Source organism: Lissotriton helveticus, chromosome 7 (assembly GCF_964261635.1).
Source record: "Lissotriton helveticus chromosome 7, aLisHel1.1, whole genome shotgun sequence".
NCBI lineage: Eukaryota > Metazoa > Chordata > Amphibia > Caudata > Salamandridae > Lissotriton > Lissotriton helveticus.
This window is the reverse complement of record NC_136068.1, coordinates 1,287,468,047-1,287,484,887: the sequence shown is the minus strand read 5'-3', so window position 1 is coordinate 1,287,484,887 and position 16,841 is coordinate 1,287,468,047. Positions and strand designations below refer to the sequence as shown.

Below are 16,841 nucleotides of genomic sequence, written 5' to 3'. Positions count from 1 at the left end.
TATCTTTGAAATAGATCTCAGAAGCCATGTACCCCAACATCTCAATAGTAGTGCCATCAAACCTTTTAGCTATATTGTCAGGAGGAGACAAATCCTTCATGGACACAATGTTAGTGAACTTCTTATAGAAATAATCCTTAGTAATGATAGACCAAGGAGACCCAGAGTCTGCCATCAGCTCCAATATCACATTAAAGAAATCTAACTACACACTTTGGTGAGCTTAAGGTCTCACCAACGGAACATACATCCCCTACAGATACTACAATCCCTCTTTCATTTACAGGATCACTTTCTATACAGTGAATATCTCTTATAGACGATATTCCATTGGAACTATTATTAACACTTTTCCCTTTGTTAATCGTCCATTTACGGTAATCTCTGCAAGCTCTGGCAAAATGCCCTACTCTACCACATTTAATACACTTCTTACCTATGGCAGGACAACATTCAAAAGATGCTACATGGTTGGTACTTGCACACCTAACACATACAATAGATTTGTCAATGTTGTTCAATTGATAAGAATTCTTAGGTAAATTGTTCACAGCACAGATCTCATCTACACACTTTTTGCTTTTGTCTTCTTTGGCATTGACATCCTGAATGGTCTTCATCCATTTTTCAGATTGCTTAAAAGCTTTGGCTGTAGCTATGGTATCATGTAAATTGGGATTCCCTAAAATCCACAATTGTGCTTGTTAATTTTTACTTTTAACATTTACGACTATCTGATCTCTTATTTATTTATTTAAGAAGCTTTATATTGCGCTAGCCTGAACGGAGGGTATCGGAGCGCTTCACAACAGTTGCAGAGCAGAGCAAAAGAGAGCAGAACATAGTACAATAAAGCAATGCATACCAGATAAGAATAATAGTAAAGGCAATGATGAAGAGTTCCTTTTCAGGGCCTTGTTAACCCCCATCCGAGAGAGGAGAGTGTCACTTTCAGCACTCCACCTGCTTCTATCTGTTCGCTAGAGATCGTAAGAGGAAAAGGATTTTAAGCTGACTTAAAACCCATGTCACCCATGACACCGAAATTATAAGAGACTACAAGGGTTCTAAGTGCAGTTAAAAAACTATCAAACGATTCAGAATCTCTTTGAGATCTAGTGTAAAACTTGTATCTATTCAAGGCTATGCTAGTAGTAGGTTTAAAACGTGTCTCCATACTCAAAGTTTCATTAAACGCACCCAATTCCCCCGGTACAACTGGTAGAGTTCTAAAAACAGCTTGCCCGTCCGACCCCAAACAATGAAGTAATATATTCTTCTTCCTCTCATTGCCCATCCTATCCCCATCAATGGCTTTCATATAAGTAAAAAATTCCTTCTTCCACCTGGACCAGGGGATAGGAGGATCACCCTTGGATTGGAGAAATTTTGCAAGGGGTTCAAATTGCATGGAAAAGATGAGAAATCTAATACCGGAGTACAATACAATTACAATTTCTCCAATATAGCATATATTGAGAATAAAAATAATTAGTATTCTAACAATGGAGTTTAGCACAACAAAAATACAATATTAATATAAATATGTAATCTCAATGTAATCACAATTAGGTCTTTTGTAGCACCGTATGAATAAATAGTTTGAAGCGTATCATCATCTTGTATTTCCTTGTAGAATGGTTAAAATGTAAATAAATAGTGTCACAAAGTAATTATCTTGAGTTCTTCTTTTAAATACGCACTAGGGTGTGTCACAAAAGCATAAAACCTACCCTAGGCTACACATAGATGTGCGTATCGGCGATAATTATTCTGTAGACTTGGATTCCAAAGTTACACACAGCTGTGTGCATCGGCGATGATTGTGTGTTTTAGTGCACACCGATGATGTAAAGAAGAAAGGAAATATCATATGAGCATGCGTAGTCGTGCGCATCAACGAGAATTTTAATAAGAAGAAACTCAAAATAGCGGCTTTAAGGATGTCGTCATCGCATAGGGGTCACGTTGCGTGGTGATGCAATTGCGTCGAGGTTACGTCCTGGAATGTCCGACTGCACTCAGACGTCACAACGTGTTGAAGAATCTCCAGGAACAGGTGCTGGCAATTCCTTTTCCACGGCAACAGGAAAACAAAGAGTCGTCGTCATGGACGAGGTTGCGTGGGTTTAACAGGTAACGGCAATAAATTCAAAGATGCAAATTTGTTGAAACCACAGATTTGTTGAAAATTGTTCCCTAGAGGAATAAAAGTCGTATATAATCTGGAAAAGAACGGTGGTGTTTTGTAAACAATATAATCCACATTAAGAAATAGACAGTCCAAAATTGTCGCTGTTTTCTAGGCAAGGTAAAGTGAAAATCCATCCAAGTGAAAATCCCAAGGTAAATCATCGATGGTGGCGTCACCGGAGAGCCCTCCTCCGTAGACGCTGATGGTTTCTTGGGGACTAAACAAACATCAATCTTCGTCATTGACGATGAAGAAGTTCTCTCAACGATCCAGTTGATGTAGATTTCGTTGATGATTTTACCTCAGGAGGTACTGACGAAGGCTTCTTGAAGGACTGCCTGACCTGAGAGGGTGACTTAGACGGTTCAGAACCCGCCTTTTTAGTAGCTTTATCCCCAGAAGCATGGCCCTTACTCTCCTTTTCTTGAGTATGAGGAGATTTTGAAGGACTGCGCCTATAAGACCCTCGAGTGGTCCTTTTAAGGGTTTTCTCGGGACGTTCCTCTGAAAAAAGCATGAGGAAATTTCCTTCTTTTATGGGACCTCCTAGATAAGGAAGAGGATGCCTCATCACTGTCACTGGAAATAACCTCCTTTCTGGCCTTGAGCTTTTGAAGCCATATTAAAAGGCATCCCTCAGGGTCCCTCAATGTTTTACTGAAAAAGATATGACACACCTTGCAGTCTTTAGCTTGATGGTCTGGATAAAGACAGTAAATGGAGTCAGAATGAGGGTCATCAGTATAGAGCCTCTTCTTGGAACAGCTGGCACAGGCTCTAATTAAACCCCTTTCTCCTTCCCTGACATCTTCAGGCAGGATGAACCAGTAACCAGCAATAAAGATGAGAATTGCAGATGAAAAATCCAAATCTCAAGTAACAAGAGAAAATCTAGAGCAGAGCTCAAAGGAGTCTCCCTAGCACAACGTGCGGTAGAAAATCTGAAGGGCTAAGGTTCTCTCAGGAGTTTTCCAGAGGGTAAGAGGTCCTGATTGGCTCAGGGAAAATGTTTGTCTCTTTTACATAATGACGTATTGGCCACAAAATGGAAATGGCCTAGGTCTTTTTTTCTGTTTTGTACTTATCTAAGCATTGCTTTTTTATATACCAGGGACTCCCATCTCGACGACGGGGAATGATTCAAGCATGTGAATCTATGAAAGTTCTGAGTAAAACAGTTATCCCCAAGCACTGAAGATGTGCCACGGCCACCACCATCACTTTCGTAAACACCCGAGGAGAGCCGGAAAGGTTTCCAAATGGCCTCAACCATAACCCTCCAGCGTGAAAAAACAAATGATCCTACAACAGCTTGATTCTCTCTCATTGTAGAGACCGTTGGCTCCATTAACATATTAATTAGCCCACTTATCAAGCTTGCCATGTACTAGATGCTATCACAGCACTATCCAATTCAATTTCTTCTCCTTCAGATCCCCTACACATTTGAACTGATCACTGCCGGATGACCTTTAAACTCCTAACCACCTACAGGCCAAATATCCCTTCTTATAAGTACTCCTTTTCTAAGAAATGGCAGGGCGTTACTGACAAAATCCTTGGGCTTCTTTTTCCTCACCCCAACCTTACTTCACTGAAAACAACTATAAGGAATATATTAACACAATGCTTCCAATTGTGAATATGATAGAACTACTGACTAAAAGCAAGCTGACAGAAAAACACAAACATTGACCATGGTGTTTAGCAGCACTTACTAGACTTAAGCTGGAAGCGAGACAAGTGAAAAGGACTAGCATATACATTATACAAAAGAATCTAACGTCATTAATAAGAACAAACTATCCGTTTACTAAAAGGCAATAAATAATACACCCAAACAACATTATTGAATAACTTCTAGCTGCAACAAACTTACAAAACAGACTTTTAAGATCATTAACCCCTTCCCCGCTCACGACGAGCTCAGCTCGTCATGAGTTGTGCCGCTCGCACGCTCATGACGAGCTGAGCTCGTAATGTAACGCGGCTTTTTAAAAAAGCCGCGCAGCGCGAAAAAAGCCGCCGCACGCATGCAGTTAATGACGCTACTTCTAGTCCCTTAAATATCCCAGCAGCAATAACAACACAAAGCTTCTGTGATAAAACTTTGCGCAATAAAATTATCAAAAATCTTCAAGCTACGACGATTGTTCTACAATATACTAGTTCCTCTTAACTGATTGCTTCCCTGCAATAGCAAGTCAATGAATTTATTAATCTTGACTCCAAGACCAATTCTCATTGCTCCTTGGAAAATGTCTTTATTTTATCTCCTAATAAGCTCGAAACGTTCATAAGGAAATTAAAATTTGTCTCACCATGCGACTCTATATTTATCAAAATGCCCCAAAAAGATATCCTTGAATGCAATAGGCTTATTATTCAGAATCTCTCTCGCTATTACTTTAGGCTCTGTTCATCAAAAATTGAAGGTAGGCATTTTCACTCCCCATGCTAAAGAAACCGAATCTTAAACCACCTGATGTCAGTAACTACCAACATATTACCTTACTTAGACAAATGGCAAATGGGCCAAGGAGGGTATAGAGAGGCACTGTATACAAAAGAGTGGGGACAACAGCTTACCGAGCCCACTGTTCTCACAGTAGTCATATGGCACACTACTACTACAAAACTCGGTTGGGGGGAAAATTGACGCAAATGACGCCATTATGGCATGCTGCCATACTGGACAATTTGAGTAAATACAAGGGGTTTGACAAATGGGACCTCATAGGTATATCCCAGGTTAGCGACTTATTAAAGAAGATGGGGGGGGAATGACATTTACAGAACTGCAAAAGGAGTTTCAGCTATCCACAGGATAAACTATTCGATATTTACCAATCAGCCATGCATTACGGGAAGCTACAACGAACAATACAAGAGATCCCAGAATACACCCCACTCTAAGACAGATTACTAGCAGGCCCCATAGAGAGCAAAGCAATTTCATTCACGTACCGGAAAATAATCAATAACAATCCAGACCCATTGTTGCACCTGCACCTGCACGCACGATGGCAGACTGTCGTAGGTGACTTAGAGGAGGAAGACTGGCGGGAGGCACAGTCCTCGTCGCGCAAGGTAGCCATACCATCACGGATGCGACTGGTCATATTGAAAGTGCTACACCGAACATATATCACATGCACAACACTGGTCAAAATGGGTCATAGCAATTCCACGGACTGTCGAAGGAGATGCGGGGAAACAGGTACGTTCTATCACACAATCTGGGAGTGTCCAGAGATACAGATTTTGGGGGGAAAGGTCAATAGAGTAGTAAGTAAAGAAAGTGGGATCACTCTAACACTCTCCCCTAAGATCGGCCTCCTTAATATCTGGGACGCTACTGACTTTAACCGCATGGACCAACTGTGGGCAACCACTGTTTCATAATAGAGAAGCGTAATATCGCCCGTAAATGGGGCATCCCAGACCCACCAACACTGGTGGAATGGGAAAGAGATGTCGACTGGTGCATGCTGGCGGAACGAGCAGTCTACATAAACTGAGGTTGCCCCAAAAAATGGGATAAGATAGGGGAGAAATAGAATACATATAGAGGTAATATTTGCACATCCCCCTCAGAGAAAAGACATGAACCGCCGATAATACATTTATGTCACAAGTTTATAGGGAGGAAGGGTAGGACCGATATCTGGGATGCTAGTACTGAATTATAATCTCGAAATCTGATTGGATGTGATGCACATGGTTGTATTCTGCACCGTTATTTCTAAATCAGTAATAAAAAAATTAAATAAAAAACCAATTACCTTACTTGCAACTATAGCCAAAATCTTGGATTCCATTGTGGCAAATAAGTTCTCTTCCCTTAAGGAAAACTATGGGATTTTGGATGACTCCAAGATTGGCTTTAGATCAAATCATAGCACAGTATTCACTTTCTAGAGGTACTGGAAGACTTGAAAATGGTAACAGATAAAAATGTTATGACTGCCCGGATTTGACTAAATCTTTCAGCAACCTTTGACACTATGGACCACAGTATTTTAATTGCCTCAGTGTCAAAGAATGCACCCTAAAATGGTTCAAGTCATTTCTCAATGGAAGATCCCAACAAGCATTGGCATAGCCAATAGGTCTCGCCTTTGGAACCTTATAAGTGTTTAGCCATGCAACACTTGATGTTGTTGCACTAAGGATACTGTGCTGGATAACTAAACACTTATGAGGTCAGGTCCCACAGGCGAGACCTATTGGCTATGCCAATGCTTGTTTAATATTCTGCCTGCTGCCTTGTTTCACAGTCTATGAAATACTGTAAATGAAAACACACAATCCTGCACTCTCGGCTTTTCAACTGTAGACAAAGTTTATATTTGTTTTTCTTTAAGTTTTGTCAATCTTTGTATTGCTAAGATCAACTACAATTTGCACAGATATGCAAATCTATAAAAAATGTGCTTTAATGAAGCAATCTAAAAGAGTATTTACTACTTACAAAGAGAGAGGAATGAAGGACGATAGAAGAACGCATAAAGACATTAATGACACCATCTTATTTTCACTGGGATAAAATCTGTCAAATGCAAGCTATTCTGAACGAGGTGCTGCTTTTCCACAGTAAAGTTAGCCCCGGTCAGGAAGCACACTACCTTCATTCTTGAGCGGTGCAGGAACACGAAGTAGCAGAGCAGAGCACCAGCGCCGACACCGAGCAGCACTCCTACGACCACAGCAGCCGCCATCAACCTGGGGACCATCTGCAGTGACTCCACAAACACCAGCAGCTCCACATCAGCTACCACAGCTGGAGTCAGGAGAGAACGCGAGCCCTGTTCGCCTAGGCTCCCTCTGAGGGGGTGATCCCCGTATCTGACAGGGCTGCCGGCTTTACCCCCATTTTACTTTTGGATTCTTTCTTTAAACGATGCATAAACAAAGTATTCGCGGTGCATCTACAAGAGCCGATTTACTCCCTAATAGCTGCTCTGGTACTTACAAAGCATTGAAAGTTTTTGAAGTGCTAGTCTGGCAACAGTTAGTCTGAGAAAATCTGGGAGGAATCCGATAGGCACAGCTCCTAGGGATTCTGGGACATTGAGTTTTTAAAGTCTTCTGCTGAGAGAAAACCTACCAAACATTTCAACCGTTGGCAAAAGAAGCATAGATTACCAGACATTATAAATCAGTTAATATTGGTTCTTTTAGTGTTTTTGTTTGTTTCATAGTCTGTTCAAAAGGGTGAAGACTTTTACGTGGACAGAGAAGCGGTCAATACATATACCACTAGCGCATAGGCTCAACTATGAGCGAGACTTGAAAATATAGGCTGGCTGTCCGGTTAACAACTCCAGAGAGGTGTCGAGCTTTAACAACAAGCGTGCGCGCCTCGCGCTAAAAGAGGGAAAGTTGAGGGGAGTGCAGCCGAAGCATTTCCCTTGTGGGAGCGATCCTGGGGCACCATGTGTTTGTAAGTTAATTACAAACATATGGTGTCAAGCTCGCTCCCGCAAGGGAATCGCCAAACGTGCACACGTTGCCATTGAAGGCAATGGAACGCGTGCACATTTAAGGAACAAAAACTGAAGCAATAGCTTAAGGTCTTTTTCCTATGCACATCGAGACCTAAAAAGTGCTTTTTAACAACTCCTGTTCCTCAGCCTTCCTCATTGCCACGGGGTCCCTCAGGGATTTGCCCTGTCCCCTCTTCTTTTTGACATCTATTTGCTCCCACTGGCAAAATTAAACAGGATATTTGGATGCTGCTTTTTCAAATAAGCCAATGATGCTCAGCAGATTTCAACTTAATCACATTTCCTAAATTGACAGTATTATGAATTGTCTTACTAGTATAAAAAAAGAATGGATCAGAATTGGTTAAATATCAATTTTGATAAAACTGAAGTTTTAATAGTTGTTAATAACCCTCAGAGTAGGTTTTCATCTATTTGCCCTAAGTCCCTTGGTCATCGGTTTTCCACTCACAAGACTGTGGTTATGTCATTAGGAGTAAAATTAGACAACCATCTGACATTTTTCATAAGCTACACCAGTTTTGAAATTCCTGCCAGAGGAAGGCAGACGCCATGTAGTTATCTTGAGATTTCCTGAGTGTCAAATCCATAGGCTGCAAGTTATCCAGAACAAAGCTCAAAAGGTGATTACCAAAGCTCACCACTATTCATTGGCCAATCCTGCCTTTTATAAGCTCCACTGGCTTAAAATCCAACAAAGAGTTTATCTTAAGGCTCTGCGTATTGTGGACAAATACCTCATTGGACTTTCCCCTGTCTTCCTCTGGTCCAGAGTTCAGAAATATATTCCCACAAGATTTTTGCGTTTTTCCAAAATATTTCTTGCTACTCCACATTTCAACAAGTCCTTGAAGTGAGATAAATCTTTTCCAGTGTTAGCAAATTGCCTAGGAACAATCATCCTTCCTCACTTTCAGGAAAAGTCTCAAAAACTACCTTTTTACCTCGTAAGGCCATTTCTTAATGCTCTGCTTAGCGCCAAGGGACCTCCGGGTGTTTGCCATGATTTATAAGTGCAATTAACAAGACATACACTGCTACAGGACACAGCCAAGCAAATGTAAAGTGGAAAGGGACAACCGACAAACTGGCACTAGTACTACAAAGTGTACGTGCACCCACATGTAACACATACAAAGCACAGGCAGAAGTTTATCACCAGCCTTTGCTTTCTGGCCTTTCAGGCACAACTCACACTGGGCCAGAAGACACAGTCACAAAGTACAGAAATACAAAGGTGTGTGCACACACATATTCAATACACACCCAGAAAAAACATACTTATAAATCCACCAAAGTCATTTGCACAATATTTCACAAGTACAGATGCACCTTCAGTAAGTAGATGCCACATATAATAGAGAAACAAAATCGGACAATGTTACACTGAAACAGCATTCAAAACTTGAAGGGATAAAACCATCCAAATAGACGCCCACAGCAGCAAAGACATAGTGAGGTCTATGTTCAACGGACAAATGGACAGAGACACTGAAGGAAACTGATGACCAATCACAGAGATGGAGGTCCCATTTAACATTAACTGCTACAGACATGACCATGCTGGATTTACTGCACAGCAGTTTAGGGGGGTTCCAATCAGGCATTATGGAGCTGGTGGATTAAGACCAAATATATCACTTGCTTAGCCACCTCTTGCCCCTGTTGCTCCAGGGACTACAATTAAAATACCACTTGCTTACCCATCTCATGCCCTAGTTGGCCCAGCAGCAGACTGTCTGTCAGCTGACAAACCCCATTCTCTGTGTCCCAAGGATTTCCCTTCACACACACTAAAGGAGGGGCTTTCTCATGCAGTTAATGACTTTACTCTGCCCACCATGTACGTTTCCGACAACCTGGCTTTGAATATGGATCAAACAGAGACCGTCAGCCACACCGATAGCATTTCTAACTGATAGCCGATATTGCTATTCAGAATAATTGTTCTTGGAACTTGTAAACCTCTCCCAAACCCTTCCCCTACCCACACTCAATTGAGGAAACACTACAGAAAGGATACAGCTTGATGGCTCCTGAGCGAGTGCCGATTGCCATAAGATGTAGAGAAGGGCTGAACGCGAGAGCGCTGGGTTGATGTGGAAATCCATGCTCCACTGTCTGAAAGAAAAAAATACATGAGGGAATGAACAGAGCATCCGTTGCAAGAGAAGGGTGATAACGGGTCCAAAAAACAAAGCCATCAGAGGATCCCGAATCAATTACAGGAACTGATAGATAGGATTTTAATAAACACATGCATTCGGTATCTGGGTCTAATCTAACATCCAGGAAAGGTGAAGGGATAAAGAAACATCTGGAGAATGGACCAAGACTGCTGGAACATCCAGAGACACCATGGTCAGTGATGCTTGCAGATAGGTCATGAAGTAATGGAATATTTGCAGACATGAGGGGCGACATGGAGATAAAAGGCTAGAATCCATGTCAAACCAGAATTCTAGAGATCAAATCAATAGGTGCGGATAGCTAAGTTGCCTCACAAGCTTAACAAGTCTATCACTTAAATGTAGTTGTGTCTTCAATGTAGCTCTTCCACCAGCCTGGGAAGGGCTGGGCCCGGGAATAACGTGCACAGTAGCATCTCCTCCCTTCTTTCCCAGAATGCTCCCTCCCAGGATGAGGAGAGTTGCTCTCAATCCAGGACAGAAACTGCGAGCCATGAAATATATCTATCCTGAGTTAAACCTGGGGCTCAAAGCTCAGAGGAGCTACACTGTGTGCAATTCCTACTTTTGATGAGTACTACATTGCTGGAAAAATCCACATGGAGCTTCCCAATGCACACCTGGTAGTGGCTGAAGATATAGGGTTCTTGCCCCGGACCGTTTTCATAAATCTACTGTGACAGAGCTAAGATGGAGGACCTTACTGCCTTTTTCTTGTTCAAGTAACACAGGAAGCCGTGCATCTGAAATCTGTTGAGGAAGTGTTTAATGTCTTTTACTCTAAAGTAGCGCTGACATTTCAGACTCGAACTAGCGCTTCGACCTTTGGTTCTAAACACCCGCTGCTCATTGTCGAATGCCATCAAAAGTCTTTCTCCTTGGCATTGGAGCCTCTTTTCTCTTCTACTCCTTTTCTGTTTTTCAATCCCAATCCTCTTTCAAAGTCAAGTTGGAGTCTAAGGGCTTGTTCTCAATAGTCTCTGTGGTTAGACCTCTGGGTTTCCTCGTTTTTTCAATTTGCCTTAAGAATGTGGAGTGTCTCTCGGCATTGGGGGTGTTTTTGAGGACATCTAGTCTGAGGATTTGGGTTCAGCCCCACGGCAGTTCTGTGGTGTTACCTACATTCACTTTTTAAATGTTCCTCTTCTATGAGTCTTTTCTGATGAACCTTCTCTTTCAAGGTAAACAACGTTCTCCTCGCTCTTGCCCCCTTCCCATCCAGCCAGCTTGGTTTCTTTGGGGTTTTCTTTGTCACTCGATAGGGCCAGGTATTTGAGAGAGGGCTTATTTTTGTGTGACTGCACCATGACGTAATGTGCCCCCCTCTGCTTCTGCCCAACGTTGAGGGTCTTGGACAGAAACACTGCACATGCCTCACGCGCCTTGGATTTGTGGTCTTTGGGCAAACAGAGCTTACTGACCTTGTGGCGGTCATTCTAGGTGAACATGTAGGTGCACTTCAAGAACAACCTTCTCTCTCTCTCTTACCAACTCTGATCCTCCGGCCGCACATTGTTGTGATCAAAGTTTCCAGGAAAATTCTGGATTTTTGGTTTTCCTTGCTGTTGTCCTGTTTATCTCAAAGTTCACAGTCAAATCAGTTTTTCTTGTCATTTTCCTCACTGTTTCTGTAGGCACATGCTTTCAGCTCCCCTGCAACCGTCCGTGAGCTCTGACATGTTTCAGCGGCAGAAAAGAGACTTCTGGGGTGGTACTTCTGATGTCACTGGGGAAGGTCTCACCACCAAATGGTTGCCAACGCCCCAAGAGAAAAGAGGGTACAAAAAGAGGACTAAGAAAGAGACTATCACCAGACTCAACCACTAGATGGCGCAATCATGTCCAGCATGTATAAGCATCTGTTTGTGGCATGTAGTGCTGTAGATTTACATGCTTTGCATACTCCTACCATCTAGTGTTGGGTCAGAAAGTGTGCAAGTTGTTTTTCTTCTAAGAAATCTTTAATCACAAGTTTGAGTGACTCCTCTTTGTGGTCATGCACATGGGCATCGACTCCATTGAAAATAGTTTTTCATTGACATGAGCCAGGATTCTCGTATTGTCGCTCGAGAGCCTGTTCTTCAGAAAACCGGCTTGCGAGGGATGTATAAGAGACGGCAGAACTCTTTGAATGCGATTTGCCAGAATTGATGCTAGGAGCTTACAATCTAAATTTATCAGTGAGATAGGCCTGTAGTTTTTGGGGAGTTTGTGGTCCTTGCCTTCCTTGGGTATTACCGCAATCACAGCCTCTGCCATAGTCCCCTTAACTTTACCTGTATTGGTGATTTCATGAAAGACCTCTAGGAGAGGGGTGGAGAGAATATGGCCAAAGGACTTATAAAATTGTGCTGTGTAGCCGTCAGGCCCAGGGGCTTTCCCCTTTTTGAGAGACTTGATTGCGCCAATAACCTCCGATTCAGAGATTGGTTCATTCAAGGAGTCTCTTTCCGCAGCCGTTGGTGTTGGGAGCGTGCAGTTGGAGAGGTATTTCTCCATTTTTACGCTGTCTACATGCATGTTCTTAGCATAAAGTTTCTCGTAAAAGCCCTTGAAGATATTCGCAATCTTAGTGGGGTCAGAGTTAGGAGTCCCATTGTCATCGAGTAAGGATGCAATGGTATTCTTTTGGATTTTAAATTTAAGATAAGCGGCTAATCCCTTCCCGGCTTTGTTCGAGTCACAAATTTTGAAACGCTTCCTCCTGTCTAACCAAATTCCCGCCTTTTCACTAATAAGTTTGTTATAGGTGTATTTCTGGTTGGACAGTTCAGTAAGAACCTCAGGGTTTCTATTTCTCAAGTATGTGTGCTGGAGTTTTGCAATGTCCTCCTCTAATTTTAACAAGGCTGCAGTGCGGTTCTTATTAATTGCAGACGACATTTTTATAATAACCCCCCTTATGGTGGACTTCAACGCATCCCATCGAGTGGTGTCTGAAGTGTCCCCTCTCTTGTTTAATAACAAAAAGTCTTTTATGGCAGTGTCAAGGGTTTCTTTGTGCTTTGTGTCAGTGATAATGGTGTCATTGAAACGCCACATAGATTGACGGGTGGTCGGTTTAATATTAGACAATGTAAGGGAGACGCAGGAATGATCAGATACTAATCTGGGAGCAATGTCCGCGTCCTCAACTCTTGCCACCGCATTATTAGATATGAGTATATAGTCGATTCTTGAGAACGAGTCATGCGGTGGGGAATAGAATGAGTAATCTCTGCCATCAGGGTGCATCAAGCGCCACGTGTCCACCAAATGAAACCTATTGCACAGTTTCATGAATGCCTTATGGGCCTTCCCCGGGCGAAAGACGCATTTAGAGTCTCTATCTAGTATTGGGTCGTGTGGGAGGTTGAAGTCGCCCGCCAAAATATGGACTGCTGTGTCGGGGATGGAGTTTATCTGCTTCGTTAAGCCTACCCAGAAGGACGGATCATGTGTATTTGGGGCATAGATAGTCGTGATAAAGAAGTCAGTGTCATCCTTGAGTAGTCTCGCTGAGACCCATCTGCCTTTCGTATCTGATGCACTAGAGACTATTTCCACATTCGCATTTTTAGCCACTAGCATTACCACCCCATTCTTTTTTGAAATCGCCTCAGAGCCTATCACTTCAGTATAATACTTATTGCGTAGTGTGTGGAATTGCTTTGCTTCCAGTTTCGTTTCTTGCAATAAGGCTATATCTCCATGCTGTCTTCGTAAATAGTCAAGTATCTTTTGGCGTTTAACTGGCTGGTTGAGTCCTTTTACATTCAATGATAGTATTTTAAGGTTAGTTACAGTTGTCGTTCCTATCGGAGTGTCTATAACAGCAGCCATCAACTATGCAACTAGTAATATCGTCTCATAACACATGTGTATACATAAGGACTAGGCCGTGGAAGCAGTCTCAAACCCCTTAAGGAGTCGACAGCATCTTTTGACACACATGATGTGGGGCTAGGACAGTATGCAGGATACAGAGGTACAGAGTATAAGCTTCGGAACATAATGTGGTACATTGGATGTAAGCTAGTATGCAAGGCGGACAGAATTAAGCAAAACCATATACGAAATAACAAAACAACCCCTCCCTTCCTCCCTTCCAACCTCCCACCACCCTCCTCCCTCACCCACTTCCCACCCCTCCCTCCCCAATAGTAGATACAACAGAACATGGCGACTCAGGAATGACGACCAGTCGGCCGCCTCCAAGCAACTTACTCTTAATTACGATTCTACAGGCTGCAATCCTAATACTGAGGAATTAGCCCAAATGTGTTAGGCAACAACAAACAATAAACAGCGCTGGTGCCAGAACATTAAACACAGGTAAAGCACTGCTTTGGGTTCAGTGTCGGGACCAAATATATCAGTACTTGCAAAGAATTATCGTAAGCGTGGTCAACAACAGGTCAACAGTACAGCAGGGCATAGTGCCTCTTTAAGGCCCATAAGGGGCATGAACAGTATCATGGTAGCATGTTATCATATCATCATATCACATTAGCATAGGTATGGTGTCATGGTTGCGGTAGCAAGGATAGAACCATACTGAGGCAGCTTATAATGATATTTGTTTCAAGGTGAAGGTTCATCCGAACGTTCAAGGGATCGGTCTAATAGTTCTAATCTAGATATCTGATCTATCCAATCTAGATATTTCAGGTTAAGGGTTCACCAGATAGTTCAAGGGGTCGTTCCAATATAGGTCTGTAATCAGGTGAATAGCTGAGATAGGGCCCAAGGGTACAGAGTACATTACCGTGTCATTACCGTCCAAAGGCCACTTATACTCATCAACCAGGCATCAAGTCCAAGACAAGAGAGCCGCATATCAGGTCCAGTTCAGATAGGCACTTTTATAAGAGTTCCGGAGTATGAGATTGGTAGAACAAAATTTCAAAATCAGAGTTTATCCGAGGCCAGACGCAGAGGCTCCCTGTTGATCTGGGGGGGAGACTTCCATACTGCCATCACCACGGTCAAACAGGAGTTGTCGTAGTTTTCGCGGATCTAAGAACACATGGGATATGCCTTGTATCGTCACTCTAAACTTAGTTGGACCGATAAAGCCATACAGATGACCAAGTGACTTCAGTTGGGGTCTCATTGCAAGGAAGGCTTTTCTGATTTCCATAGTTTCCTTACTGAAGTCCTGTGAGATGAAGATTTTTTGGCCTTTCCATAGTACGTGGTTGTGTTTACGAGCGAAGGTGAGTATCTGTTCTGTGTGCTGGTACCTTAGTGGTTTGCACACAATCGCTCTTGGGCCCTTTTGGTCCTTTGAGATTCGCCCTGGCACCCTATGCGCCCTGTCAAACTCCAGTGGCTGAGTGAAAGTTAGATTTGTGGCCTGCGTGAACCACTCCTCGAGGAAGGGTATGCAGGAATCATGTTTCTCCTCCGATTTCTCCGGCATACCAAAAATTCTTAGATTCCCTCTTCTGTTTCTGTCCTCCAACTCTGCAACCTTCCTCACGAGATGGTCAGAGCACAAGGAAAGGTTCTTGACAGCTCCACACGTTTTATTTTCAAGGTCTTCCAATTTGCTTATCCTTGTCTCGGTGTCGGTTAATCTCGAGTTGATGTCCTTAATGTCTTGGCGGATAGCGACAACCTCTTCCTTGGTAGATTTGGCCAAGTCCCTGACTTCTTCTAGCCTGCTCAAGATTGTTTCGACGGCTTCCTCCATTTTTTTCCCTTTGATCGGTGTCGGTGGGTTAGATTTCAGGCGTATGGCAGCTGCACCATTCTCCTTTTCTCCCATACTGTGAATGCTTGGGCGAAGGGTTGTACAGGCGTCTTGGGGTTTCAGGCATGTAGCGATGAGACCACGTATGTTTGGATTGCGGAGTATACACCCCTCCCTTTTCAAAGATGAACTTTATAGCTGCTCCTTGTGAATATCAGCTCGTGAGGGTAATTACAGCAGTAGACCAACAGTAGACAGGCAGGTAGCCACAAGTAGGTAAGCACCTAATACGCTGCGGGGTCCCCAACTTGAAGCAGCAAGCCCTTGCTCTTTATCCAGTGCCGCCCGTGGCTTCACTTTACTCAATTTCCTGCATACGAGAAGTTTATGCGTTTCGCGGCAGGGTGATGTACCATTCAGGCTGCCATCATGGAGATAAATGAGTTATAGAGTCTGTGGTTGTACGACCCGTAGTACACACAGACAATCAACGTGCCGCAGTGAGGGGGGAGGACGTGTAAAAGTCATCAGATGCAGACGTGCACTGTGTTTTCCAAGAACGCCCGTAAACACTATGATGTTATGATGGCAGTACACTACTTATGAGGGCGGTACACTACTTCGCTGAGCCCCACGAACAGCCGTCAATTTGTTGGAGCGCTTTGGGTTTTCAGATGCTGCGCTGTTGTGTGCCGGTGTTTTCGCGCTCTTTTCACGCCTTTTTCTAGCGTCTTAGGCTCCCGCTGCTGCCCCGGTGAGCGAATTTGGCGCCCTGGTTCAGTCGCGCTGTCGTTTTATACATTAACACATTTTTTGGCAGAGATTTTTGGCATCCATATTGACCTCACCGCTATCTCAGGCATCATTCCAATTTACGCCGTTTCAGCTCAGACCTTCAATCACCGTCATACACCACCTAGGCATTGTGGGCGCTGACAGACTTGAGACTAGTGAAAGTGTTCAGTTACTTAAAGCGCTAAATTCAATGTAGAGCGCATGGTGGGTGGAGTAATTGTGGAGTTCAGCTCCTCGTGGGTACAACCAGAGGCAACACTGCATTAGAGCCCTGGATGGCTCGAGCGCGGTAGCAGACATGCTGGGAAGCCGCCATTTTAGCTAATTAGACCCTACGCTGCATTTTCACGAGCTGCACTTTTTGCCAGCAGCATGTTACCAACAGCGTACTCCTGTGAGGTTCTTCTACTCACGATTCCGTTGCTGTAGCTTGCATTTCAATGCGGGCGGGCGCTTCCAATCAGTGACTCATGATG

At 43.2% G+C, this 16,841-nt stretch overlaps 1 protein-coding gene across 3 annotated transcripts in view; it reads right to left on the bottom strand.

The window, feature by feature from the left end:
* Positions 1-16,841, bottom strand: part of LLGL2 (LLGL scribble cell polarity complex component 2) — an 876,878-nt gene that overhangs the window by 662,053 nt on the left and 197,984 nt on the right. For all 3 annotated transcript variants that reach the window (XM_078654529.1, XM_078654530.1, XM_078654531.1), the window contains one exon: positions 9,728-9,825. In XM_078654529.1, coding sequence (XP_078510655.1) covers positions 9,728-9,825 — 98 coding nt within the window. The remainder of the gene's footprint in view (positions 1-9,727; positions 9,826-16,841) is intronic.